At 44.9% G+C, this 27814-nt stretch overlaps 3 protein-coding genes across 3 annotated transcripts in view; all 3 read right to left on the bottom strand.

The window, feature by feature from the left end:
- The window catches only part of LOC121820889 (H-2 class I histocompatibility antigen, D-D alpha chain-like), a 78191-nt gene extending 70222 nt beyond the window's left edge, over window positions 1-7969 (bottom strand). The window contains exons 1-7 of the mRNA XM_076557302.1: window positions 7863-7969; window positions 7391-7660; window positions 6857-7132; window positions 5060-5335; window positions 4831-4932; window positions 4637-4669; window positions 4441-4488 (exon numbers count right to left, since the gene is read on the bottom strand). Of these exons, the coding sequence (XP_076413417.1) occupies window positions 4441-4488; window positions 4637-4669; window positions 4831-4932; window positions 5060-5335; window positions 6857-7132; window positions 7391-7660; window positions 7863-7935 (1078 nt within the window). The 5' untranslated portion in view covers window positions 7936-7969. The remainder of the gene's footprint in view (window positions 1-4440; window positions 4489-4636; window positions 4670-4830; window positions 4933-5059; window positions 5336-6856; window positions 7133-7390; window positions 7661-7862) is intronic.
- Window positions 3878-27814, bottom strand: part of LOC102905475 (H-2 class I histocompatibility antigen, Q10 alpha chain-like) — a 159160-nt gene continuing 135223 nt past the window's right edge. Inside the window, exon 7 of the mRNA XM_076557309.1 lies at window positions 3878-4301. Coding sequence (XP_076413424.1) covers window positions 4297-4301 — 5 coding nt within the window. The 3' untranslated portion in view covers window positions 3878-4296. The remainder of the gene's footprint in view (window positions 4302-27814) is intronic.
- LOC102922462 (H-2 class I histocompatibility antigen, Q10 alpha chain-like) overlaps window positions 3878-27814 on the bottom strand; it is a 97480-nt gene continuing 73543 nt past the window's right edge. Inside the window, exon 8 of the mRNA XM_076557279.1 lies at window positions 3878-4301. Within this exon, the coding sequence (XP_076413394.1) occupies window positions 4297-4301 (5 nt within the window). The 3' untranslated portion in view covers window positions 3878-4296. The remainder of the gene's footprint in view (window positions 4302-27814) is intronic.

Here is a 27814-nt window from a genome sequence, read left to right as displayed (position 1 = left end):
AAATTCAACACAAAAAGTGAATTATAGCCCAATTTCCCTTATGAACATAGATGTAAAAATACTCAACAAAATACTTGAAAATAAACCAACTAAGGCAGCCTTTGGTGCCTTTAATTCCATCACTGAGAAGGCAAAGGCAGGTGAATCTCTGTGAGTTTGAGGCCAGCCTGGTCTACAGAATGAGTTGCAGGACAGCCAGGGCTGTTATACAGAGAAACCTTGTCTTAAAAAACAAAAAATAACAACATTGTTATTATTATTATTATTAAATAAACAAAAAACTACAAGAAAAAACACATGATTATCTCTTTAGGTGCTGAAAAAAGCCTTTGGCAAAATCCAACACTCCTTCATCAAAAAAGTTTTGGAGAGACCAGGGATACAAGGGAACTACCTAAACATAATCAAGGCAATTTACAACAAACCTACAGCCAACATCAAATTAAATGGAGAGAAACTCAAAGCAATTCCACTAAAATCAGGAACAAGACAGGGCTGTGGGCTCTCTCCATAACTGTTCGCTTTGGACTGGGCATTCTAACTAGAGAAATCAGACAACTGAAGGAGATCTAGGGGATACAAATTGAAAAGGAATAAATCAAAGACTGATTTTTTTTTTTTTTTTACGATCTTCAAAACTTTCCTCAGATTTCACCCTCTCAATGACACCACACTGAACACCTGTTTAAACAGTGTCCTTAGGAAGGGCGGATGGCTGAAACACTGAGAGCACCTTCTGCTTCTACCCAGAACCAAGTTCAGTTCCTAGCACCCACACCCAGGGGATCTGACACCCTCTTCTGACCTCCAGGAACCCAGCACTCACCACCACACCCATGCAAATGACACACATCCACTGTCGTAGATTTCATGAGAAATGTCCCCATAGTGTTGGGTAGTTGAACTTTGTTCCCAAGTTGGTGGTGCTATTTGGGTAGGTTGTGGTTTAAGAGGTGTGGCCTTGATGGAGGAAGTATACTACTGGGGGAGGGCTGTGAGAGTCAAAAAACTGCCTCCATGTTGCTCTCTCTGCTTCCTGTTTGCCACCAAAGATGTGAGCTCTCAGCTTCCTGCTCCCCCCCACCATGCCAGCAGCTCTAACCCTGCTTCCCTGCCGTGATGCACTCTTATCCATTGAAGCTGTAGCCCAAACAAACTCTTCTAAATATTGCTTTGGTCAAGTGTTGTGGATATCGCTCTGTATAAGAAGAACACTGATTGGCCAATAGCCAGACAGGGAGTATAGGCAGGACTAACAGAGAGGAGAATTTAGGGAACAGGAAGGCAGAGGGGAAGACTGACTGCGGTCCCGCCAGGACAAGGAAGATGTAAGGTACCAGTAAGCCATGAGCCAGGTGGCAAAGTATAGATTAATAGAAATGGCCTCAATATAAAAGTAAGAGCTAGAAAATGACAGGCCTGAGATAATGGACAAGCAGTTTAAAATAATGAAAGCGTCTGTATGTTTATTTTATAAGTGGGCTAAGGGACTGCCAGGACATGGTGGGACCCGGAGAGAAAACTCCAGCTACAGTCATGTGTTTTATCATAGCAACAGAAAACTAATTAACACAAATACATAATTAAAAAAATAATATTTGAGACGATGTCACTATGTAGACCACGCTAGACTTGAACTCACAGAGATTAACCTGCTTCTGCTATCAAAATGATAGGAATAAAGTATGTGCCAGCATACCACGCTAAAAAAAATAGTAAATCTTAAAAAACAGTATCTCTTTGCTCTGTTCATCTCCCCTGCACTGTGGACACCTTCCTTTCCACCCTCCACCTCCCAAGACAACCTATTCTTGTTGATTCCCTTACACTGTATCACAGGCATCTTCCCACCACAGCACTTGCTCCAGGAGACCAGCAACTCTGTATCACTTCCTAGTGTGTCTTAGAAACAGGACTTCATCTCACATCTGGAACAGACTCTGTGGGCTGATCACAATGGACACTGCTGTGTCCCCTGCTTGAGGAGTGGATTTCCTCCACCCCAGATGGAGACAGTGACAGCTGATCAAGGAAAACATCCATCCAGGGTCAGCTTGGTGATCCCTGAGCTCACTGGTCACTCACAGGAACCTGGGTGAGTCAGGGAATAACCACTGAGATGCCCACCCCAGTGTGCATGTCACTCACCCAGCTGCATCACTGCAGTCCCCTGCACAGCTCCCAGCAGCTCCACTCAACAGTCTCCTCTCCCTCAGGAACTGGTTTAACCCTGAGAGGGAAGTGCTACATTGTGTCAGCTCCATGAACCTGTAGCTTCTTCTGTTTCCTGAGCCTCCTCAGCTGCTCCTGGCTCCAGCAGGGATGTTTCAGTCTAGAGGAAAATTCACACCCTCATCTCCCTCTTCTACAGAAGCTCCCTTGATTAACACAACCTCAGGCCACATGCTGGTGTGTCAGGTGCAGCACCAGGTCCCCTCACACTGAGGTCAGAGTCACCTGAGCTTCCCCTCAGCAAAGCCCTCCCTCCCTCTCCACCTGCCTTTCTGTCTTTGATCCATAATCTTATTTATTTTTTTATTCATTCATCAAACATTTATTGGGTATGAATGTTTGCTGGGTCCCAGGCACTGGAAGACATCATCCCTCACAAGACAAAGATGGCAGTATTGTGACAGAGATTGTCACCTTCTTGGTCTTCAAACATCTCAGCTAAGGTTCCTGGAGCTCCTGACTGGAGGTCACAAACCTAGAAAGGAAAACTGCAGGGGCTGGAACCGGAGCAGAGGTGAAGTAATTTCGATTGCTGGTGTTCCCACAATCTATTTTATAAGAGGTTCATTAATTGTATGTCTATGAGTGTTTTTCTTGGCTGTATGTGTTTGTACCATGTGCTATCTGGTGTCCACAGGGGCAGTGGAAGCCATGGGACAGGAGTTAGGCATTATGGACGGTGTGAGCTATGGTGTGGGTGCTGGGATTTGAACCCGGGTCCTCTGCAGGAGCAGCAAGTGCTCTCAACCCCTCAGCCATCTCTGCAGTCCCTGGATTATGTCTTTATTTTCTTTGACTATTAAAATTTTTTTTCATTCATTTTAACACCTCCACCCACCCATCCTGCCTCCTCCTCCTCCCAACCCTGACTCCCACCCACAAGAAGGCAAGCCTTCCTTTGAAATAAACTTAGTTCTACAATAGACTCATCCTGAAAATCCCTGAGTCACCACTGGGGGCAGCACCAGGATTCCCAGAGCCAGGGAGGGGAGGGGACCTTGGGCAGAACACAGATCCAACAGGACAGACTGAGATGAGACAGACCCTGTGGATCCCTCCTCTCTGCCCATCCTACAACCCGGGTTAGATTCTGAAAGATGGGGAGAAGGAGAGAACCTCAGGGAGGGGCCTGGAAGGATGCAGGAGCTCAGGAGACTGAAGTTCATCTCCTCAGCCCAGTCTCCTGAGTGTAGAGGCTTAGTTGGACCTTGATGGGACAAGGATGGACAAACACCTCTTAATGCTGTCACTCAGGGACCCCAAGGGATAAAGAGGCAAGGACCACTCACAGGGACAAGAACAAGCCTAGTCCTCCATACAAACTAAAAAGACAAGAAATAAACAGAGAAGATGGGGTGAAGAGCCATGGCCAGGTCAGAGCCCAGGCTGATCTGTCACAGCAGCCCTGGCTGCTCACAATCCTGGGGACAGGACAAGGCTCTGTCATCCCAGTGTCCCTGTGATCACAGACTCTCAGCATGTGGTTCAAGTGATGAAGAGAACAGAGCCAGGAGGTGACAGAGCTGAGGAGTGACCATGTCACAGCCAACAATGTACTGAGCTCGACCTGGGCACAGTTCTGTTCACACTCAGCTCCCACAGCCTCATCTTGTCCACCAGATGCACACAGCATAATGAACACAGATTCTGGAAGGTTCTCCATGCTGCCATTTATTTCATCCACAAGCTCTAAGTATTTCAATCATTTAATTTATTCATCAATCCCCCTGTCAGATCAAGGACGTGAACAACCAAGTTCACATTCAGATTCTTATTTTCAGTGGGGAGTCAGGGGCTGCAGCTCAGGGCAGCATGGAGGTGACAGGATGGAGATGTCCCCTCCTGTCTGCTGCACCAGGAAGGTTGGCTGTGGAAGGGAACACAGGCAGTGCAGGGACAGGGTCCTGGTGTGCAGGGGGGCTGGGCTCCCCAGTTCTTCACATTGAGCCCACAGGGTCACAGGGAACATCAGACACTGTTGCTGAGAGTGAACTGAGGGGCTCAGGACGTCACAGGAGAGACCTGAGCACATCTCTGTCACTCTGTCAGGACAGGCAGCTGTCTTCATGCTACAAACAAGAGATATGAACAATCACTGTGAAGACAACATCCCAACAACCCACCACTCACTCAGAGGGGATTCTGGAAGTCCCTGCAACCCAATCATGTCCAATTTGCCCCTCCCCAAATCAGTCCCCAGAGTGTCACCTTCACAGCCTGGGAGAGACACATCAGAACTCTGGGCACTGTCCCTGCCTAGGGTGAAATTATATAAAGTCACGGGAAGGTGAAAACATGGCTCTAGAATATTTCACTGGAGGAGGTATTATGGGTTGGCAGAGCTCCCCAAATACTCCAGCTTCACCCCAAGGGCCTCAGGGACAATCCCGCTCCCCACACTTACCTGAAGCTGGAGTATAGTTCCCTCCTTTTCCACCTGTGAGGAGAAAAGCTGTGAGAGACCAGGGAAGACCCGACTCTAGGAAGCTTCCAGAACTGACAGCAGACAGGAGCAATGAGGGGTGTGGATGTTTCCCATTGATGAGGCAGAGCACACTTCTAAAAGGGGCTGAGAGAACCAGACCTGACCTTTCCTACCTGTGTTTCTCCTCCTCCACCACACAGCAGCCCCGACAGCTCCAATAATCACAGCTACACCAGCAATGATTGCCCAGATGTGGACAGTGGACTGAGGATGCTCTGAGAAGGGAAGGACAGGAGGGGAACTTTAGGGTCATGACCCCAGCTCTCAGCCCTGATCCTTTTCAGCGTCTTCAGAGGGCTCCAGCTTCCCCTGACCCCAGCTCTGCACCCACACCCTCCTTACCCCATCTCAGGGTGAGGGGTTGTTTCAGCCCCTCATGGTGCACATGGCATGTGTATCTCTGCTCCTCCCCAGAAGGCACAACCACAGCTGCCCACTTCTGGAAGGTTCCATCCCCAGAAGGTCTGGTCTCCACCAGCTCCATGTCCTGAGTCTGTTCCTCCCCATCCCTCTGCCAGGTTATGGAGATCTCAGCAGGGTAGAAGCCCAGGGCCCAGCACCTCAGGGTGCCGTCTCCTTTCAGTGTGGGGTGATGGGTCACATGTGCCTTTGGGGGATCTGTGTGGAATATTTAAGAAATCCTACAATTAATAAGATAAACTGAAATTTGCAAACACAAAGTTAAACCAATGCTGACACTAAACTGTGTCTGTTTGGACAATTCTGTGATCACACTAGTGACCTCAGGTGGAGCTGGTCCCCTCATCACAGAACTGCACATTTTCCTGGGGGACTCAGTAGCTAAGAGGGAATCCACGTGAGCCAACAGGTCAGCATGGTCTTCCTCATGTGATGTTCTATAGCATTAGTTAGGTAGTAAAAGAATGAAAGGAAAATAATTTATATATGTTATTAATTTATATGAAAATAAGAAATCAGGTACAAGGGCTACATGAAGGGTGCTACCAACTCCTGCTGCCACCACTGAGGCACAACCACTGTGGCCATCTTGCTGACCAGCATAACTGTCTGTCCAGTGAACAGCCATCACCAAAGTGTGCAGCAGAAATGTGGTGAACCTCTGACACTCAGCCAGAGAAAATGACTCCCCAAGCCCTGCCTCTGGGGGACAAGATACAAGGTATTGTCACCAGGAACCCTGGAAGTGTGCTGTGGAGCCCAGGGCAGCACTCCCTGGGACACAGCGGTGCTCACAGGGGTGTGTGGATCGTCCCTGTCACTCCTGTCCTGGAGCCGCAGAAGACCCTGTCTCTGAGGAAGTTCAATTCCTAATCCACTGAGCAACACTGTGACTTGTTGGGACTGAGGGAGAGGAGGAGGGCTCTGGATGTTCATATGGCAGAAAATAGTCTAAGCTCACAGGAGGCTTTCTAGTGTAAAGGAAACACTGACTTGTCTAATTATCCAGATTAGCAGTTCCCCCTGGCTCCTGTGGAGACTGATACAGATGATAAAATGAGGGGGAGAGAGAGAAACAGTATCATCCCCGTGAGGGGGATAAAAAAACTGAGTAAAAGCAAAATGACAACTTAAAAAAAGAAAAAAAAAAAAAAGGAAGGAAGAAAAAAAAAAAGAAAAAGCCCCCCACAATTTAGTATTTGTCCAGGGCACACCATAAGAGCTCAGGTGGCCATTCTGGGAATAGACGTAATTGGAGTGTGAGGGGTGCAAACCTCAGCCAAAGGAATTTGGGAGAATGTATCTTTGGAAAGTTCTAGAAACTGTGGAACCAGCCTAGGGTAGTCTCCTATCAGGTAAAGGAGACTTCCGGTCCTGGCGTGTAAGGCTGACACACTCAGGTGACAGGACTCAGTTTCCACAGACCCTGGTGTGGGCAGAGACCCTGGCCTGGACAGGCCATGGCTGACAGCGGCTGCAGACTGCAGGAGCCACTGTGGTTAGGTCGGGATCTCCTCTCCCTCCTCTGAGACAGATTTGCAGCTGTCCAGGGAGAAGGCTGAGCCTGGGGATCAGTGCGGTCCCTGCCATGCTGGATCAGGAGACCCAGGGACACTGTCTGCCCTGAGACAGGGGCATGACCCCAGCTGAGGGGTTTCTTCTTCCCCAGGACTGAGCCCCGCCCGAGGGCAGAGGGAGGAGCTGCCCGCGTCCCTGCACCTGTGCGCTGCAGCGCGTCCTTCCCGTTCTCCAGGTATCTGCGCAGCGACTCCACGCACCGGCCCTCCAGGTAGGCCCTCTTTATCTCTGCATCACCACCCTGCTCCCACTTGCGCCGGGTGATCTGTGCCGCGGTGTCCGCCGCCGTCCACGTCGTCAGGTCGTCGTTCAGGGCGATGTAATCGCGGCCGTCGTAGGCGTGCTGATTGTACCCGCGGAGGAGTTGCCCATCGGACCCCAAGTCACAGCCGGACATGACCTGGATGGTGTGAGAGCCTGCGGGGACCCCGCGGTAAGCCCCGCCCACCCGAGGTCAGTCCCGCCCACCCGCAGTCAGCCCCGCTCCGCGGCCCCGCCCACCCGAGGTCAGCCCCGCCCACCCGCCCCGCCCACCCGCGGACTCCCCTAAACCGAAAGGGAAACCGGGTCCCGGTCCCCGACTCTCCTCCCGAACCTCGGACCGGGGACTGCGGGCGACTCCGGCCCGTACGTAGGGACGTGGAGGGGTCGTGACCTCCGACCCGTGTCACTCACCGCCCTCGCTCTGGTTGTAGTAGCCGAGCAGGATCCTCAGGTTCACTCGGAAAGTCTGCTCTGTGCCCTTGGCGTTCCGTGTCTGCTCCTCCCAATACTCCGGCCCCTCCCGCTCCACCCACCGCGCCCGCGGCTCCATCCTCGGAGTCTCCGCGTCGCTGTCGAAGCGCACGAACTGCGTGTCGTCCACGTAGCCGATTTCCATGTACCGGGGCTCCCCGAGGCCGGGCCGGGACACGATGGTTTTGAAATACCGCAGCGAGTGCGAGCCTGGGGGCGGCGCGCGGTGAGACCCCGACCCTCCTCCCGGGACCCCGGGCGGGTGCGCGGGCCGGGAGGGGAGCAGGGCGCGGGGCTCGGGACGCGGTGGAGAAGGGCGGGAGGGTCTGGCTGGGCGACGCGGGGACGCGGCTTCCCCGGGGCCGCCCCCGCCCTCCCCGCAGAGTCGTTTCCCTCCCGACCCCGCACTCACCCGCGCGGGTCCGGGTCGGGGCCAGGGCGGCCGCCAGCAGCAGGAGCAGCGCGCGCGGAGCCATCGCCCCCATCTCGGATCTGGGGCGTCTGAGTTCCGCGGGCTGCGTGGACTTTATGACCCGTGACCGCGGCGACGCTGATTGGTTCTCCGGGATCTCGGCACCCAATGGGGGTACGAACAGGAAACTTGTCATCAGTGTCCGGGCAGAAGGACCCGACACAGGTCAGGAGCTGGAGAAATGAAACTGGGCACCTGGGGATCCCCAGCCCTGGGCTTCCACCCCAGACCTCACCTCCTGGGGACTGAGACTTTGCTGAACCCTGTGCTGCGGGACGGAGCACTGTTTGTCATGGTGTCTCTGAGCCGCCTAAGGACAACTGTCTCCTCAGGTTAGTCAGGATGAAACCTAAGAGCACGAAGATTCCAGATAAAATACACACAGTACTTAAAATGAATGTTCACGGAAACAGGTGCTGTCGGAGTCCTGGTGAGGGTGTGGGGCTGCCGTGGACACCTGCATCGGGAGGTGACTGGAGTTTTCACAGCTCTGGTCAAGCACTTTTGACCCTGTGTTATCTGTGACTCTCCGTGCTGGAATCCCACTCTCCTCTGCTTTCACTTTCTACTTCAGTTATGTGTGGCTGGGATTTGAAGACATCAAGTCAACATCCACAGAAACAAAAAATGTATAAATTTATATTTTTCACACTACAGAACAAGGATGAAACCTCAAGTCCCCAGTGAGTACCTCTGCCATGAGAATTACCTCTGCCCAGTGTCCACACTGCACAGGCCTGAGGAACTCAGGAGCCAGCTGTTATGAGACCCAGGGCTCCACAGGCCTGTGACATTCATCTCCTTCATCTCATCAGCTCATCAAGTGTGAGTGAAGGTCACAGAGAGAATGAGAGGTCACAGGTTATGTAACTTCTACCACACCATCGTCATTATTCTGCTTCATTATTAGTTACAGTTCCTTTCTCACTGTGATTTATTCACTAATGCAACTGTACCATGGCAGTGTGTGGACACAGGGAACCGTGGCGTGTAGACAGGGATCAGTGCCCTGCTGTGCTCGGTCTCCACGGGGGTCTCTTCCCAGTGGAGAAGGGGGTCTACTGTGCTGAGACAAAGACCAGGTCCACACAGACATCTCAGGACTATGGACTGAAGATCCATGTAAAACACAACCACCTGGAGCCACAGAGGATCATCTGGGGAGAAACACTAGGAGTCTGAGTGGAAGCACCAGGCTGTGAAGACACGATCCTGAGTGAAGAGGAAAAAAAAATCTCAATTTACAGATGAGATTCCTGAGCATCAGGCTTGGCAGTGCGAGCTGCCCCTGCAGGTGAACACAGGAGCCTGGTCTCTGTGGAGTCTGTGTGGTGCTTGCAGGCCAGTGTCTCTGCTTTAAAGAGAAGCATCTCTCCACTGCATCCCCAACACGAATATTTGCCATTGGATTCCCAGAAGTGACTTTTCTTCTAGAAGATCCAGGGAATCCTTCTTCTCTTCACAAGGAGGAAGAGGAAAGTTGAGGAGAGAACTGAGTGAGTCTGGCCTGGGGGTCTCTCCTGGTGTTTTCTTGTCTTTTTTTTAAAGACCAGGCTGGCCTTGAACTCACAGAGACGTAAAGCAGGCTTTCTTTCAGACCACCGACCAGCTCCCAAATCATGACAGAGAGACTTATTATTAGTTATAAATGCCTGGCCTTACCTTAAACTTATCTCTAGCCAGCTTTTCCAAGTTAAGTGGACCTGTTTCTCTTCATCTATGTTTTTCCTCGGGGCTTTTTACCATTCTTTCCTTCCTTTAGCGTGTCTTACTTTTGTGCTTCCTCTGTGGCTGGCTGGGTAACTGGGTGGTTGTCTGGCTGGCCCATCCTGTCCTTCTCCCCCTTCTTTTCTTCCTCTTCTCTTTTCTCTCTGCCCCAGCCCCGCCCATCCCTCCTCTGCCTAGCCATGGGCTGTTCAGCTTTTTATTAGACGAATCAGGTGTCTTAGGAAAGCAAGGTGAGACATGTGTTGTGCTGTGTTCAGTTCTTGTGGGTCCGTGGAAAACATGGTCACTCTAGGATGAATTTTAGCCTTCGTGGCCACAGGGGAGTCAGCCTCTGGCCAACTGACCAACTGTAGCTTTGCAAAAAGGATTTATTTTTTTACACATAAAACCCATTATTTTATTTTATTTTATTTTACAATACCATTCAGTTCTACATGTCAGCCACGGGTTCCCCTATTCTCCCCCCTCCCACGCCCTCCCCTTCCCTCCAGCCTACCCCCCATTCCCACTTCCTCCAGTGCAAAGCCTCCCCTGAGGACTGCCATCAACCTGGTAGACTCAGTCCAGGCAGGTCCAGTCCCCTCCTCCCAGACTGAGCCAAGTGTCACTACATAAGCTCCAGGTTTCAAATGGCCAACTCATGCAATGAGCACAAGACTCGGTCCCACTGCCTAGTTACCTCCCAAACAGATCAAACCAAGCAACTGTCTCACCTATTCAGAGGGCCTGATCCAGCTGTGGCTCCTCAGCCTTTGGTTCATAGTTCATGTGTTTCCATTCATTTGGCTATTTTTTTTCAATAATTGAGTAAATCCGAAAGTTATTATAAGCCACAGTCATCCTAGGGACCTTCATGCTATATATATAGCCTCCATGGTTCTATGGGTTGTGGTCTGATTGTTCTTTATTTTATATCTAGAATCCACTTATGAGTGAGTACATACCATGACTGTCTTTCTGGGTTTGGGTTACCTCACTCAGGATGATCAAAAACTCTACCAAGGAACTCCTACAGCTGATAAACTCCTTCAGTAAAGTGGCAGGATACAAGATCAACTCAAAAAAATCAGTAGCCCTCCTATACACAAATGATAAAGGGCTGAGAAAGAAGTCAGAGAAACATCACCCTTTACAATAGCCACAAATAATATAAAATACCTTGGGATAACACTAACTAAATAAGTGAAGGACCTTTTTGATAAGAACTTTTTTTTTAAATCTCTAAAGAAAGAAATTGAAGAAGATATCAGAAAATGGAAGGATCTCCCATGCTCATGGGATAGGTAGGATTAACATAGTAAAAATGGCAATCCTACCAAAAGCAATCTACCGATTCAATGCAATCCTCATCAAAATCCCAACACAATTCTTCACAAACTTAGAAAGAAAAATACTCAACTTCATATGGAAAAGCAAAAGACCCAGGATAGCTAAAAGAATTCTATACGATAAAGCAAAAAGGATTTTTATAGCTATACAATTTACATCTTTAGCAAGTCAATTTCCATACACCAAAACCTCTTCTCTAAGGCTGTCCAAAGACACAAACAGCAAAGCATTTCTCAGTCTCAGGACATCTCTGTTTTCCTCCTACAACCAACTTTTGCATAGGCTTTGAACCTTTAGGAAACACACAGTAAGATTTACATACCTCAAGCCTAAGGTACCCTACACAAAAGGTAGCAGTCACAAAAGGCAGATCAAAGCTGATGCTAACACTCCAGAATCAAAGCAGCTGCAGAGTTCTGCAGAAACTCTTGCTACAGAAACAGCAGCACATCTCTACATAATTAAAAAATACAACATAAACAAATGTAACACATCTCTATATAGCTAAAAAATAATATTCCACAACAGACCTACCTGCCTGTGCATCCCAAGTCCAGGGATTAAAGGCTTGTGTCACACACCTGGCTTAATTACTTTTCTAGGGCTGTGAGAAGACACTGTGAACCTGACAACTTATAAAAGAAAGTTCAATTTGGGCCTCAGATTTCAGAGAGTTTGAATCCATGATGTTAGAGGAAAGGTGTGGTGGCAGGAACAGCTGAGAGCTCACATCTCAATCCACAAGCAAGTGTCAGAGTCACTGGGAATAGTGGGGGTCTCTTAAAACCTCCATGCCCAGCCCCGGTGACACACCTCCTCCCACACGGCCACTCCTCCTGATCCGTCCCAAGCAGTTCCATCAACTTGAACTGAAGTATCCTGTAGCTGGAGATTGGCCACTGGCCAATCAGTGTTTTATTTATCCAGAGTGATATTCACAGTACTTCCCCTTTTCTTTTTTCTTTTTCCAAAAAGTAAGGTTTTAACTTTCACATAGTAAAATTACCCATAACAAAACCACTACCAAACAAGTATTACAGTTATAATATTGAGTCTAATTATAGTTTATTTGACAAAATTAAAGAAAATATCCTATCTATGTTATATTTGTGAGTCTAAGGTTTTATATCTAACTTATCTGTATCATAACTAAGGAAAATTGTAACTATCTAGCTTTAACTAAATCAAAGACTTCATAAGGATGTAATACTACCTGAGAAATGGGAGAAGGATGCAAGCAAATTTCAGGCATCTTGCAGGGTAGACAGAGACAGCTAGCAGCCTAGACAGTCATCCAAAATTCTCTTGTAAAGTTGGGGCATCTATCTTCAGCCCACAGGCTTAGAGTCTCTCAGTCACTTTTTTTAGTGTCCTGTAGAATGTCTGGCAGTTTCCTCTGTGAAGCAGGTACCTGAAGAACCATTTTGTCAAGCAAAGTTCAGTGGTCACCTTTTTATGGATCTTGTATGTCGAGTTGATCAAGCAGTCCAGGCAAGAACAGTTTCTTGTCCAAATGGCTATTTTTGCCAAGGTGAAGATAAACTCCATATGGAGTATCTTCGATGTCCATTCTTCTCTCTGAAGTAAATGGGTGCTGCCAGGAGCAGACATGTCTCACTGTCCAGAAAGTTTAAGTTTTTAAAATATTTTAAATGCCATATTCTGTATGTCTTTGAAGTATTTGAAGATTACCTATCTATCTGAAATATATCTATGTATACCTAAAAGACTTCACTAACATGGCTACGAGTATGATTATCACAGATGACTCATTAGTAATCTATTTTTAATTATCCATTACAACTTTAAATGAACTGTACAAACATAACACCTCAAACAAGAGTAGAAATATACACACAGTATAACAAAATTAACTTTGAATTTGTATCAATAAACTAAAATCCATAGCAATGTAAACACGTTGTTGCTCTTTAAAAGTAGGTTCATTAATCTACTCTTTTATCCTATCATCTCTATATCCTATATATCTATATCATATCCCCTTTTCTTTTTTAGAAAGAGATCACATTTATGATCAACCTGTTTTAAATAAAAATATTGGTTTTTCTCTGTCCCACACCAGAGTACTCTTTTGATTTGGGACACAAGAATCTCTTAACCTTTTATTTTAGCAATATGTCTGGGTTTAGAGGGGGAGTGAGCCAATTCCATCTCCAAAGGCAGCTTTGTATATTTGGGAATTTGGGAGTAGCATCTCTTACTAATTCCTGCTGGAGGGATGGCACTGTATCTTATGGGGACACAAAGAAACTTTTAGGCTTATGGGGGTAGTCTGTGAGAGTGTATCGTCTGAGCCAGTTGCCTTAAAACCGTTTTGGATGTTGGATCATCTGGGCCATGGTGTCATCAGAGACCTTTCAGGGGCTCCTGGCTAGTCAAACGTGATGTATCTTAATCTGGAACAAATCTACAGCCTCTGGCTTTCTGTGGAAACAAAAGCAGAGCCTCTTTTCCAAAGCAACATATCCTTATATCTAAATTTTGAAGTCAAGATACCTTTAAAATTTACATTTTTGTTTAACTCAACAGCTTTTACCATCAAATGTTTTTCTGTAGTTAAAAATATCAAAGACAACACAATCCAGATTCTCTGTGTGATATCCATTTTTACGTGGCTTATTTTTTATATTAGTTTTACTATTTCTTTAAAGACTTTATTTTTTAAAACTATATATTTGTTTATATAACTGTGTATATCATCTTTTTGTCTCTTTCAAACCTATGTCTATTTTACACACATTGTAAACTATTTCATCTGAATCTGTCTTATTGTGAATCTATTGCTTTAAACTGCAGCAGTTGTAAGACTGAAACAGCACTATGGCTGCTGGTTCTGCCCACCTCAGCTTCCCAACATGGCAGTGGTACATTTATTGCCAGCTCTGGGAGCCATCGTGGGTCTATGTTTTTATCCAAGCACCATGTAGCTCAGAAACCTCTTTTTTTTTTTTTTTAAACTAGCAAAGGCTAAATCCACCACACAGCAGCAGTATAATGTGCTGCTTGTAGATGCCTCATTCCTGTCATACTGCAGGTCAAGCACAAATGCCAGGAACCTGCCAGTAACTCAAACATGCGTGTTGTGGCGTCTAGATACCCATATGAGACATGAAGGAGGAACCTGGTTTTGGCTCTGTTTAGAATTGCTTATTAAATATTCTGAGGTTTAAGGTGGAAACTCAAGCCTTTGGGCGCCATTTGTAACTGGAGTTTTCTCTCCGGGTTTCACCAAGCCCGGCAGTCCCACAGCCCACTTATAAAATAAACACACAGACACTTATGTTATTTACAAACTGTATGGCCGTGGCAGGCTTCTTCCTAACTGTTCTTCTATCTTAAATTAACCCATTTCTATCAATCTATACCTTGCCACGTGGCTCGTGGCTTACCGGCATCTTCACATGCTGCTAGTCATGGCGGTGGCTGGCAGTGACTCGTCCACTTCCCAGAATTCTTCTCCTCCTTGTTCCGCCTATACTTCCTCCTGCCTGACCACTGGCCAATCAGTGTTTTATTTATACAGAACAATACCCACAGCACTATCCAAACCTCTGAGCCTGTTTGGCCATTCTCATTCAAACCACCACAGCATTCGGTGCAGATGTAAGATGCCCTGCAGGGTTCTGCAGATGTGTCCATTGTGATCTGTGGACAAACACCCTCAAACAGGAGGACCCCACTGCATTAGGATCTCCCCTTTGCTTCTGTCACCTCCTGCCCTTCTCCTTCAGTCCTCACCCCATCAGTACCAGCAGCCCTCCCTTCTCAGCTCGGCACTAACACTGTCTCTTCCTTTTAATCCAGTTTCTCTCCGTGGTCAGCCATCTTGTCAGCCATCTTGCTGTGAGGCAGGCTGTGTGGTGTCCTTCTGAAAAATCTCCAATGGGGGCTGGAGAGATGACTCAGGGGTTAAGAGCACCTGTTGGTGTTGCAGAATGTAACACGAATCTTAAAAGTTCTTTTTAATAAAATCAAACCTGGAACCAGGTATTGGGTTAAAGCTGGAAGATCAGAGAAGCAGAATAAGCCACAGCTTCCTCACCTCACCAGTTCCTAAGCTGATCCTTCCTGTTTCCTCAGACTGGAAGCCTCTGAGACCTCATCCAAATGAATCTCAACTGAACTGCTGCTCAAAAGCCTAAAAGCTTAACCAGCCTAGTTCCTGGTCCTCATGTTTTATATACCTTTCTGCCATCACTTCCTGGGATTAAAGGTCTTGTCACCATGCCTGACTGTTTCCAGTGCGGCCTTGAACTCACAGAGATCCAGGCAGATCTCTGCCTCTGGAATGCTAGGATTCAAGGCGTGTTTGCCAACATTTTCTGGCCTCTATATCTAGTGGCTGTTCTATTCTCTGACCCCAGATAAGATAGGGTGCACACTATTTTGGGGAACACAATACCATCACATGATGCTCCACTACCATCTGTGACTCCAGTTCCAGGGGATCCAGGGCCTGGTGCACCTATATACTCATAATCAAAAAACAAATACATCCAATAAAAATAAAATTTAAAAAATCCACTTTGAAAAATACTCCAATGGCTCCATCTCCCTCTCCTAAACTAGAGTGTGAGGCCCAGGGGCTGAGGGCACAGGGCTGTTCTGTCAACATTCTTCCAGCTCTGGAACAGGACAGGGACTGGAGACTGAAATAGATTGTGCTGAAATGCAAATGTTCAAAACAGCATAAAGTTAAAAATACAAAAAGATTTCATTTTACGGACCTACTGTGCACAGTGGGCCACAGCCTCGTTGGAGGAAGAGCACACTGTGTGTGTGCTCATCTTTGCACTTGAGCCGTGTGTTAGTTTTTAATTGCCACTGAACAAGAACAATTTGAGTTACTTAAATGGTAACGTGTAACAGACCAGGACATCCCCAACATCAGGAGAGTTCCTGCAGCTACTGATCCCCCCTTCCCAATCTTCCCCTTACGTCAGGCCCCTCAGGGTCTCACTTTTTAGTGAAAAGGAGAAGTGTTAGTGTCTAGGGCAATAGTTCAACACGATGAAGAAAGAAAACAGGACTGGGTCTGAGCCCTCAGGGAATAAGGCTAAGGGGACCCATGCTGGCTGAGCTGCCCCATTCCTCCTGTCCACTCTGCTCCAAGGGTCTCAGGTCTCAGGCTGCCCTGCCCTCATCAAACTTAGAGCCAATGGAACTCTCCATCCTTTCCCACCTGTGGGAAGAAAGCACCTTGTTTTCTTTCACGGAGCAGGCAGAGCCATGGAAACCAAAGGAGGCTGCAAAGCGTGGAACCAGTGAGTTTCCAGAACTCTGACACAGACTGTGATGTCTATTCTTGGTTGTCAACTTGACAATATCTAGAATTAAGGAAAACCCCAAATCAGAGGGTACACCCGTAAGGGATTTTTACTTAATTTGAAGTGGGAAGATCAACTTCTGATCTGGATCTTGGCAACAACATTTGTGTGTGTGTGTGTGTGTGTGTGTGTGTGTGTTTGTGTTTCCAGACAGGGTTTCTCTGTGTGACAGCTTTGGCTGTCTTGGAACTTGCTTTATAGACCAGGTGGCCTCAAACTAACAGAAATCGATTCAGTCCCATTGGCAGCCAGCAGAGACATTCAGGCCCAGCGTTGGCCCACAGAGGTAGACAGGCCAGGCCGTGGAGACAAGCAGAAGCAGGTAGGCCCGCGGAGGCGGCCCACATTGGTAGATGGGCCCGGCGGCAGCAGCCGACAGGGACATTCAGTCCCAGCGGCAGCGGCCCACAGGGACATTCAGGCCGGGCGGAAGCCAGCAGAAACATTCAGGCCCAGGGGCGGCCCACAGAGGTAGACGGGCCCAGTGGCGGTGACAAGCAGAAGCAGGTAGGCCTACGGTGGCGGCCCGCAGAGGTAGACAGACCCAGAGGCGGCCCATGGGCCCAGCGGCGGCAGCCTGCAGAGACATTCAGGCCCAGAGGCGGCCCACAGAGGTAGACAGGCATGGCGGCAGAGACAAGCAGATGGCAGCTTGGAACAGGGAAGCCCCTAACCGCAACACCTGGGGAAGAAGCTATCTCCGTGGGTTGGAACCAGAACGAATCTGAACACTCCGTCTGAGGACAACCCAGGGTCCAGCTGCTGATCCTGTGAAACCCAACAACTTGGAGGTGTTGGTGAGACTACCCTGCTCAGCTGAAACCCATCTGGGAGAGGATTCAGATGCCTACATTTAAAGTCTGAAGAAACAAAATCAGCTGAGGAGTTGACAAATGAACAAAACGTGACCTGGGAACACAGAAGAAGGCGCTACCCAGCCACCAAACCAGATCACCAGAATCATAAGTATATAATTCACCAATTGAAATCAGCTGCCCCTGAAGAAATAGCCCAATAGCACCAATTTAACCAAGAACCCCTACTAAACCAAGACTAAAAATTAGAACAAGAGAGGCACTCTCAGACACAGACACCACCTGCACTGCACAGAGGAAGAGATGAGTAGTCCCCAGTGCAAAAATACAGGCAACAACATAAAGACCTATATGGCAACATCAGAACCTAGTGATTCTATACCTGCAAGACCTAAACATACCATGACAGAAGAAACAGAAGAAATCAACCCTAAAAATGACTTTAAGAAGATGATAGAGGCCCTTAAAGAAGAAATAAAACATTCTCTCAAAGAGGAAATAAAAACTTTCCTTAAAGAGGAAATGAAAAGCTACCTTAAAGAGGAAATAAAAACTTTCCTTAAAGAGGAAATAAAAAACTCCCTTAAAGAGGAAATAAAAACTTCCCTTAAAGAGGAAATGAAAAACTCCATTAAAGAGGAAATAAAAACTTCCCTTAAAGAGGAAATTTAAAACTCCATTAAAGAGGAAATAAAAAACTCCCTTAAAGAAATGGAAGAAAAAACGAACAAAAAATGGGAAGAAATCAAATCAAGCCAAGAAAAAGCAATTAAACAGATGAAAGAAACATTCCAAGATCTGAAAAATGAATTTGAGACAATAAAGAAAACACATGCTGAGGGAATGCTGGAAATAGAAATCCTGACTAAACGAACAGGAACTACAGAAACAAGCATAACCAACCGATTGCAAGAGATGGAACAGAGAATCTCTGACACTGAAGACACGATAGAGAAAATAGATTCGTCAGTCAAAGAAAACAATAAAGACAAAAAAGTCCTAACACAAAACGTCCAGGAAATTTGGGACACCATGAAAAGACCAAACCTAAGAATAATAGGGATAGAAGAAGGAGAAGAATACCAACTCAAAGGCACAGAAAATATATTCAACAAAATCATAGAAGAAAACTTTCCTAACCTAAAGAAAGAAATACCAATGAAGATACAAGAAGCTTACAGAACACCGAATAGGCTGGATCTAAAAAAAAAGTCCCCTCGCCACATAATAATCAAAACACTAAACACACAGAACAAAGAAAAAATATTAAGAGCCGCAAAGGAAAAAGACCAAGTAACATATAAAGGCAAACCCATCAGAATAACACCAGACTACTCAATAGAGACTATGAAAGCTAGAAGATCATGGACAAACCTCATGCAGACACTAAGAGACCACGGATGCCAACCCAGACTATTATACCCAGCAAAACTCTCAATCACCATAGGCGGAGTAAACAAAATATTCCAGGATAAAACCAGATTTAATCAATACCTGTCCACAAACCCAGCCCTACAGAAAGCACTAGAAGGGAAAATTCAACCCAAAGAAGCTAAACACATCCATGAAAAATCAAGCAATAGATAATCCCACACCAACATACACCACAGAAGGACAACACAACACAACCACAAAAAATAACAGGAATTAACAATCACTGGTCATTAATATCCATCAATATCAATGGTCTCAACTCACCTATAAAAAGACACAGGCTAACAGAATGGATAAGAAAACAGGACCCATCCATTTGCTGCATACAAGAAACACACCTTAACTCCAAAGACAGACACTACCTCCGAGTAAAGGGCTGGGAAAAGGCTTTCCAAGCAAATGGACCTAAGAAACAAGCTGGTGTAGCTATCCTAATATCTAATAAAATAGACTTCAAACTAAAATCAATCTAAAGAGACCAGGATGGACATTACATATTTATCACGGGAAAAATCCACAAAGATGAAGTCTCGATTTTAAACATTTATGCTCCAAATACAAAAGCACCCACATTCATAAAAGAAACACTACTAAAGTTTAAAACACACATCAAACCCCACACATTAGTAGTGGGAGATTTTAACACACCACTCTCACCAAAAGATAGATCTACCAGACTGAAACTTAACAAAGAAATAAAGGACCTAACAGATGTTATGACTCAAATGGACCTAATAGATATCTACAGAATATTCCATCCTAACACAAAAGAATATACCTTCTTCTCAGCACCCCATGGAACCTTCTCAAAAATTGACCACATGCTTGGACACAAAACAAATCTCAACAGATACAAAAAAATTGGAATAACCTCCTGTATCTTATCAGACCACCATGCCTTAAAGTTAGACCTCAATAACAACAAAAATTATAGAAAACCCACAAACTCATGGAAACTGAATAATGTCCACCTGAAACATCAATGGGTCAAGGAAGAAATAAAGAAAGAAATTAAAGATTTCCTAGAATTCAATGAAAATGAGTGTACAACATACCCAAACTTATGGGACACTATGAAAGCAGTGCTAAGAGGAAAATTCATTGCTCTAAATGCACACATAAAGAAGATGGACCAATCCCATACCAATGAATTAACAGCACAACTGAAAGCTCTAGAACAAAAAGAAACAAACTCACCCAGGAGAAATAGACGCCAGGAAATAATTAAATTAAGGGCTGAAATCAACGAAATAGAAAACAAGAGAACAATACAAAAAAATCAATTAAACAAAGAGTTGGTTCTTTGAAAAAATCAACAAGACAGACAAACCTCTAGCCAAATTAACCAAAAAGCAAAGAGAGAGCACCCAAATTCACAAAATCAGAAATGAAAAAGGAGACATAACAACAGACAACGAGGAAATCCAGAGAATCATCAGATCATACTTCAAAAACCTGTACTCCACAAAAATGGAAAACCAGGAAGAAATGGACAATTTTCTGGATAAATACCACATACCAAAATTAAATCAAGACCAGATAAACCATTTAAATAGACCAATGACCCCTAAAGAAATAGAAACAGACATCAAAAGTCTCCCAACCAAAAAAAAGCCCAGGACCAGATGGTTTCAGTGCAGAATTCTACCAGACTTTCAAAGAAGAACTAATACCAATACTCTTCAAAGTGTTCCACACAATAGAAACACAAGGAACACTACCAAACTCTTTTTATGAGGCTACAATTACCCTCATACCCAAACCACACAAAGATGCAACAAAGAAAGAGAACTACAGACCAATCTCCCTCATAAACATTGATGCAAAAATACTCAACAAAATACTGGCAAACCAAATCCAAGAATACATCAAAACAATCATCCATCACGACCAAGTAGGATTCATCCCAGGGATGCAAGGATGGTTCAATATACGAAAATCAGTCAATGTAATACACTACATAAACAAACTGAAAAAAAAAAAACACATGATCATCTCCTTAGATGCTGAAAAAGCCTTTGACAAAATCCAACACCCCTTCATGATAAAGGTCTTAGAAAGATCAGGAATACAAGGAACATTTCTAAACATAATAAAAGCAATTTATAGCAAGCCAACAGCAAACATCAAATTAAATGGAGAGAAACTCAAAGCGATACCACTAAATTCAGGAACAAGACAAGGCTGTCCACTCTCCCCATATTTATTCAATATACTACTAGAAGTTCTAGCTAGAGCAATAAGACAACAAAAGGAGATCAAAGGGATACAAATTGGCAAGGAAGAAGTAAAACTTTCACTATTTGCAGATGATATGATAGTATACATAAGTGACCCCAAAAACTCTACCAGGGAACTCCTACAGCTGATAAACTCCTTCAGTAAAGTGGCAGGATACAAGATCAACTCAAAAAAATCAGTAGCCCTCCTATACACAAATGATAAAAGGGCCGAGAAAGAAGTCAGAGAAACATCACCCTTTACAATAGCCACAAATAATATAAAATACCTTGGGATAACACTAACTAAACAAGTGAAAGACCTTTTTGATAAGAACTTTAAATCTCTAAAGAAAGAAATTGAAGAAGATATCAGAAAATGGAAGGATCTCCCATGCTCATGGATAGGTAGGATTAACATAGTAAAAATGGCAATCTTACCAAAAGCAATCTACAGATTCAATGCAATCCCCATCAAAATCCCAACACAATTCTTCACAGACTTGGAAAGAAAAATACTCAACTTTATATGGAAAAACAAAAGACCCAGGATAGCTAAAAGAATCCTATACGATAAAGCAACCCTTGGAGGCATCACCATCCCTGACCTCAAACTCTACTATAGAGCTACAGTAATAAAAACAGCTTGGTACTGGTATAAAAACCAACATATGGACCAATGGAATCGAATTGAAGACCCTGACATTAATCCATGCACATATGAACACCTGGTTTTTGACAAAGGAGCCAAATCTATACAATGGAACAAAGAAAGTATCTTCAACAAATGGTGCTGGCATAACTGGATGTCAATATGTAAAAGATTACCAATAGATCCATATCTGTCACCATGCACAAAACTCAAGTCCAAGTGGATCAAAGACCTAAACATAAATCCAGTTACACTAAACTTAATAGAAAAAAAATAGAAACCACTCTTGAACGCATTGGCACTGGAGACCATTTCCTAAATAAAACACCAACAGCACAGACCCTGAGCACAACCATTAATAAATGGGACCTCTCGAAACTGAGAAGCTTTTGCAGGGCAAAAGACACATTCAATAAGACAAAAAGACAGCCAACAGATTGGGAAAAGATCTTCACCAACCCAACATCTGACAGAGGATTGATCTCCACAATATATAAAGAACTCAAGAAACTAGACATCAAAGCACTGAACAGTCCAATTAAAAAATGGGCTAAAGAGCTAAACAGAGAATTCACAAAACAAGAACTACAAATGGCTGAAAGACATTTAAAGAAATGCTCAACATCCTTAATCATCAGAGAAATGCAAATCAAAACGACTCTGAGATACCACCTTACACCTGTTAGAATGGCTACGATCAAAAACACCAATGACAACCAATGTTGGAGAGGATGTGGAGCAAAGGGAACACTCCTCCACTGTTGGTGGGAATGTAAACTTGTACAACCACTGTGGAAATCAGTATGGCAGTTTCTCAGAAAATTAGGAATCGAACTACCTCAAGACCCAACCATCCCACTCTTGGGCATATACCCAAGGAATGCTGATTCATACCATAAAGATACATGCTCAGCTATGTTCATAGCAGCACTATTTGTAATAGCCAGAACCTGGAAACAACCTAGATGCCTATCAACGGAAGAATGGATGAAAAAAATGTGGTACATATACACAATGGAGTACTACTCAGCAGAGAAAAACAATGAAAGCATGAAATTTGCAGGCAAATGGATGGAACTAGAAAAAATCATCCTGAGTGAGGTAACCCAAACCCAGAAAGACAGTTATGGTATGTACTCACTCATTGGTGGATTCTAGATATAAAATAAAGAACAATCAGACCACAACCGATAGAACCATAGAGGCTATATATATAGCATGGAGGTCCCTAGGACGACTGTGGTATATAATAAATTTCAGTTTTACTCAATTATTGGAAAAAAATAGACAAATGAATGGAAACACATGAACTATGAACCAAAGGCTGAGGTGCCCCCAGCTGGATCAGGCCCTCTGAATAGGTGAGACAGTTGCTTGGCTTGATCAGTTTGGGAGGCAACTAGGCAGTGGGACGAAGTTCTGTGCTCATTGCATGAGTTGGCTGTTTGAAACCTGGAACTTATGCAGGGACACTTGGCTCAGTCTGGGAGGAAGGGACTTGACCTCCCTGGACTGAGTCTACCAGGTTGATCGCAGTCCTTGGGGGAGGACTTGTCCTGGAAGAGGTGGGAATCAGGGTAGGCTGGCGGTAAGGGGATGGGGTGGGAGGGGGAAAATAGGGGAATGGTATTGTAAAATAAATTATATGTATATATTAAAAAAAAACTAACAGAAATCAGTCTGTCTCCTCCTCCCAAATATTGGGATTAAAAGCATGAGTCACTACACTAGAAGACAACAACCTTTAATCCTGATTGAGGGTGGAAAGACCCACCTCTAGTCTGGACCATGCCTTCTGCTGGCAGCATATACCAGGATATGGAAGAAGGAAGCTTGCTCTCTAAGCATGCTTGTTCTTGCTCTTGCTGTCAGAGGCTACTTCTTCATGATTTAGCACATACTGAAGACCAGCTGAGACTCCAGCCTAGTGGACTGAACAATTATTGGATCCTTGAACTTTCTTTTCATAGCCAGCCATTGTTGGATTAGCTGGACCAGAGCCTATAAGTCATTCTAATGAATCATAGATAGATAGATAGATAGATAGATAGATAGATAGATAGATAGATAGATAGATAGATAGATAAACAGATAGACAGATAGACAGATAGACATTCACTCAGTTCTCTTACTATAGAGAACCCTGACTAACCCAGATTTTTACAACAGAAGTGATTCCAAAGCAACAGAAATATAAGAATGAATCTTTTAACTATCTGGAATAGGCTTTCCAGTTTACCAACACCTACAGCTACCAAAGCCTTTCCAGTTACTGATGTGTCTTTTGGAAGCTGGAAGAGCACTGAAATCCAATGGTGTGAACTATTTTACACGCTTAAGGAGATTAATGCATTTGATTTTCCTGATCCACCGATTGTGGGCCATAATGGATTTGTTTACTTTATATAAAACTATAAACAGTTTGTAGAAAAATAAGGAAAATGATGATGCTGGTCTGTTGCTCTTAGCATCTGTGGATTAAATTGACTGAGGAAAGGAATGAGCTCTATGATAAAATCTACCAAGTTCTAATGTCTTAGTGTGGTGATTTGAAATAAAGTGGCACCCAAAGGGAGTGGCGATATTAGGAGGTGTGGCTTTGTTGGAGAAAGTGTGTCACTATGGGGCAGGGTTTGAGGTCTCTTTTGCTCAAGCTTCCCTCAGAGTGATATTCAAATTCCTGTTGCTTGCAAGATGTAGGACTCTCCGCACCAGCACCACATCTTCCTGCATGCTGCCATGCTTCCCACCATGATACTGAACTGAACCTCTGACACTGTAAGGGAGCCACCTCAATTAAATATTTGCTTATAAGAGTTGCCATGGACATGGTGTCTCTTCACAGTAATAAAAACTCAAACTAAGATACTCGAAATACAGTGAATGACAACAGTTAGCACAGTGATAAAACTGACATGCTCCAGATGGGAATAGAGTCTAGAGGTTTCTAAGTGTGACCTGGAAGAGAATCTTCTCTCCAGCAGCCACAGAGCTCACATTGCAGAAAATCAAACTGAAGCCCACGTTATAAGGTTGGCTGAATGACAGCAAAAATTCAAGTCACAGCCATGAACAGTATCAGCTGTTAAAGAAAGGGCATGATTTGGTAAAGAATGAGATCCTGTAAGTTGGAATGAGGATTTGTGGCAACATCCTACTGACGCTGAGAAGTTTGACCCCTCTGATTCTCAGGGTTTATCTCACCGGAGGAAGTAGTCTTTCTACCCTCAGCTCCACATTCTGAATACAACTTTGACTGAACAAATTAATCCTTCATTGTGTGTTAAGCCAGTGGTGACTTTCTCTGAAGGAAATACCAGGCAAGACAATCCTGATTTCCCTCAGATCCCACCAACAGCTGCCTCTAGACCTTCACCAGACTGCAGGCAAAGCAGGATCTTTGGGGAAGGGAGAAGGGAGAAGCTTAGTGCCTGAGGAGGGCGCTACACTGGTAAAGAGTTTAATGAGTTTGGAAATTCATTCCAGCAGAAGTCTGGGGAATATGTGTGGGAATGGATTTTAGGGTGTGGAATAATGATGGAAGGAACATTGAAATTGGGTCAGACTGAGTTTATTGATATGGGCCCTCTAATTTCAGATTCTAGATTGAATATGGAAGCTCTCACAGTTTGTAAAGTTGTCAAAACATTGAATGGTTGGCTGAAGCATTTGTCAAAAGATAGCTTACTGATAAGGACTTGGAGATGCCTGATATCCCTTGGCCTAGTGATGATGAAGAGATTCTAAGGCGCAGGGAAATTGCAATGCTAGAGTGTGTGTGCTGTGTAAAAACTACTCCTCCACCATGGGAAGACCCAGAAGACCTGCTCTTCACTGATTCTGTAAGACACAAAATGATGAGGGGGCACCATCACGTTTCCAGAGTCTTGTTGTCACCCTTTTCCTTGAGCAAGACCTCAGGGCTGAGATGCTGTTGCTCAGTTGGATGAATTAAAGGGAATGAGTTTACTTGGGTCCAAAGATATCAGTGTCCAAATGGCAGCATGGAATTGCTAAAGACAAGGTGATCATAGTTATTGTAATGTTCAGCACAGGCAAAGTTAATTTTATGGTGGCATGATTCACATGGACTTTTGGTGCTGGATTAATCATGACGTTTCCAGGTATAAAATAAATGAGAAGCTATCTTAGTCAGTGTTATATTGCTGTGAAGAGACACCATGAACATGGCAAATCTTATAAAAGAGAATTTAATTGGGGTTTGCTCACAGTTTCAGAGGTTTAGTCCATTATCATCATGACGGAGACCTTGGCAACATGGAGGCAGACATGGTTCTGGAGATTTTGCTGGGAGCTTTACATCCAGATCCTTAGGCAGCAGGAAGAGTGAGAGCCACTAACCCTGGCTTAGGCTTTTGAAAACCAAAGGCCACCACCAGTGACACATGTCCTCAAGCAAGGCCACACTGAATTCACACCTCCTAATCCCTCTCAAGCAGTGCCATTCCCTGATGACCAAACATCCAAATATATGAGCCTGTGGGGTCATTTTTATTCAAACCACCACATTCCACTCCTTGGCCTCCATAGCCTTGTAGTAATATCATAATTTAAAAATGCATTCAGTTCAACTTCAAAAGTCACCATAGTCTGTAACAGTCTCAACACTGTCTAAAAGTCCAAAGTTCAAAGTCTTTTCTGTGACTCATGGTAATCTCTTGACTGCAATTCCTTGTAAAATGAAAATAAAAAGGCAGATCACATACTTCCATCACACAGTGTCTATTTTGGCCACTCCACGTAGTTAAAAGGATATTTATTTAATGGTGTAACTCACAAATTAAGTAATAGGTAGGTCGCAGGGCCTGGGGAAGGAGTATCGCAGTCCAGCGGTGTTCTCTGGAGCTCTGCTCGGTCAACCTCCACCGTTCAGTGTCCTGGCATAGAGAGAGCACACAGAAAGAGCGCTGGCCCATCCAGCTCTCCCATCTCCAGGCGCCTCCCCCGGCCCCGCCTCATAGGCGTGACAGTTGCCAAAGTCTCAGTGGGGGTTGGAACTTCCAGATCCAAGCTGGAATAGCTCCCCACTACATCACAGGATATACATTACCAGTCCAAAAGGGAGAAAGAGGGCACAGTGAGGAAATACTGGGCCAAAGCAAGACCAAAATCCAGGTGGCAAACTCCAAATCTGCATCTCCATCTCTGATGACAAAACACTCTTCACATCTCCAACTCCTTTCAGCTCTGTTGACTGCAACACACTTCTCTCTCAGGCTGGTTCCACAGAGTTTTAGCACCTGTCCATGAGAGGTGTCCATGAGTACCATTCCTTCACACAATGGCTTCTCTGGGCCTCCATGCAGGGACACCCCTGATACACACAACGGGCCTCAGCTGCTTTTCTTAGCCACAGAGAGAGATTCCACAACCCATGGACTACTTCCTCCGTGGAAAGGACAACACTTTGGAATGGTTCAAATGGTGCTTTTCCTGACCCGACTGCCTGGCCCCAAATAACTGACTCAGAGGCTGGATGTGAATTATAGAGGCTCAGTCATTAGCTCAGGCTTGTTACTAGCTAACTCTTATATTTTAAGTTAACCCATATGCCTTATCTATACTCTGTCACATAGTGGTACCTTTATTACTGTGGCACATTCATCTCCTGCTCCCTCTGCATCTGACTGGTGACTCCTGACTCCACCCTTCACCTTCCCATCATCCTTCATTTGGTCACCCTGCTTCTATTTCCTGCATGGCTACTGGCCAGTCAGCATTTTATTAAACCAATTTGAGTGACAAATCATTACAGATTATTCCACAGCATTCCCCCCCTTTTGTCTAATTAAAAATGTTTTAACTTTAACATAGTAAGATTATATACAATAAAAACAGTTATTAAGTAAGAATTACACTAACACTATCTAATCCATTTGCATTTGGCAAATTAGAGAAAGTACTTAATTATCTATCTTATCTTAGAGAGTCTAATGTTCTGTATCTAATTTACTTTCTATTATAACTAAGGAAAACTATAATTATAACTATTTAGTCTTCAAGTCCACCAAAGACCCCAGAATGGTGAAATTTAACCTAATGACAGGGACATCAGGCTGCCAGGACAGTCACCCAAAGTTCCTCTCTAACATTGGGGCATGCAATAAATGTCTCTTTCCAGTTCACATCCAGGCAAATCTGGAGGATGAGCTGGTGAAGGAGGCTCTCAGAACGGTGAGGCTCTCCCCTATGCCCATCTGCCCCCACCTTCCCCTCGAATGTCACCTTGGTGTCCCCTCTGGCCTGCCTGTGACTTCATCCTGACTTCTCATTGTCATTTCCCCAGGGTGTGGATCAGCGACACTATTCGAAGCAGGTGGAGCTGGAGCTGCAGCAGATTGAGCAG

This window comes from Peromyscus maniculatus, chromosome 21 (genome assembly GCF_049852395.1).
Source record: "Peromyscus maniculatus bairdii isolate BWxNUB_F1_BW_parent chromosome 21, HU_Pman_BW_mat_3.1, whole genome shotgun sequence".
Lineage (NCBI taxonomy): Eukaryota > Metazoa > Chordata > Mammalia > Rodentia > Cricetidae > Peromyscus > Peromyscus maniculatus.
This window is presented reverse-complemented; position numbering and strand designations above follow the sequence as displayed.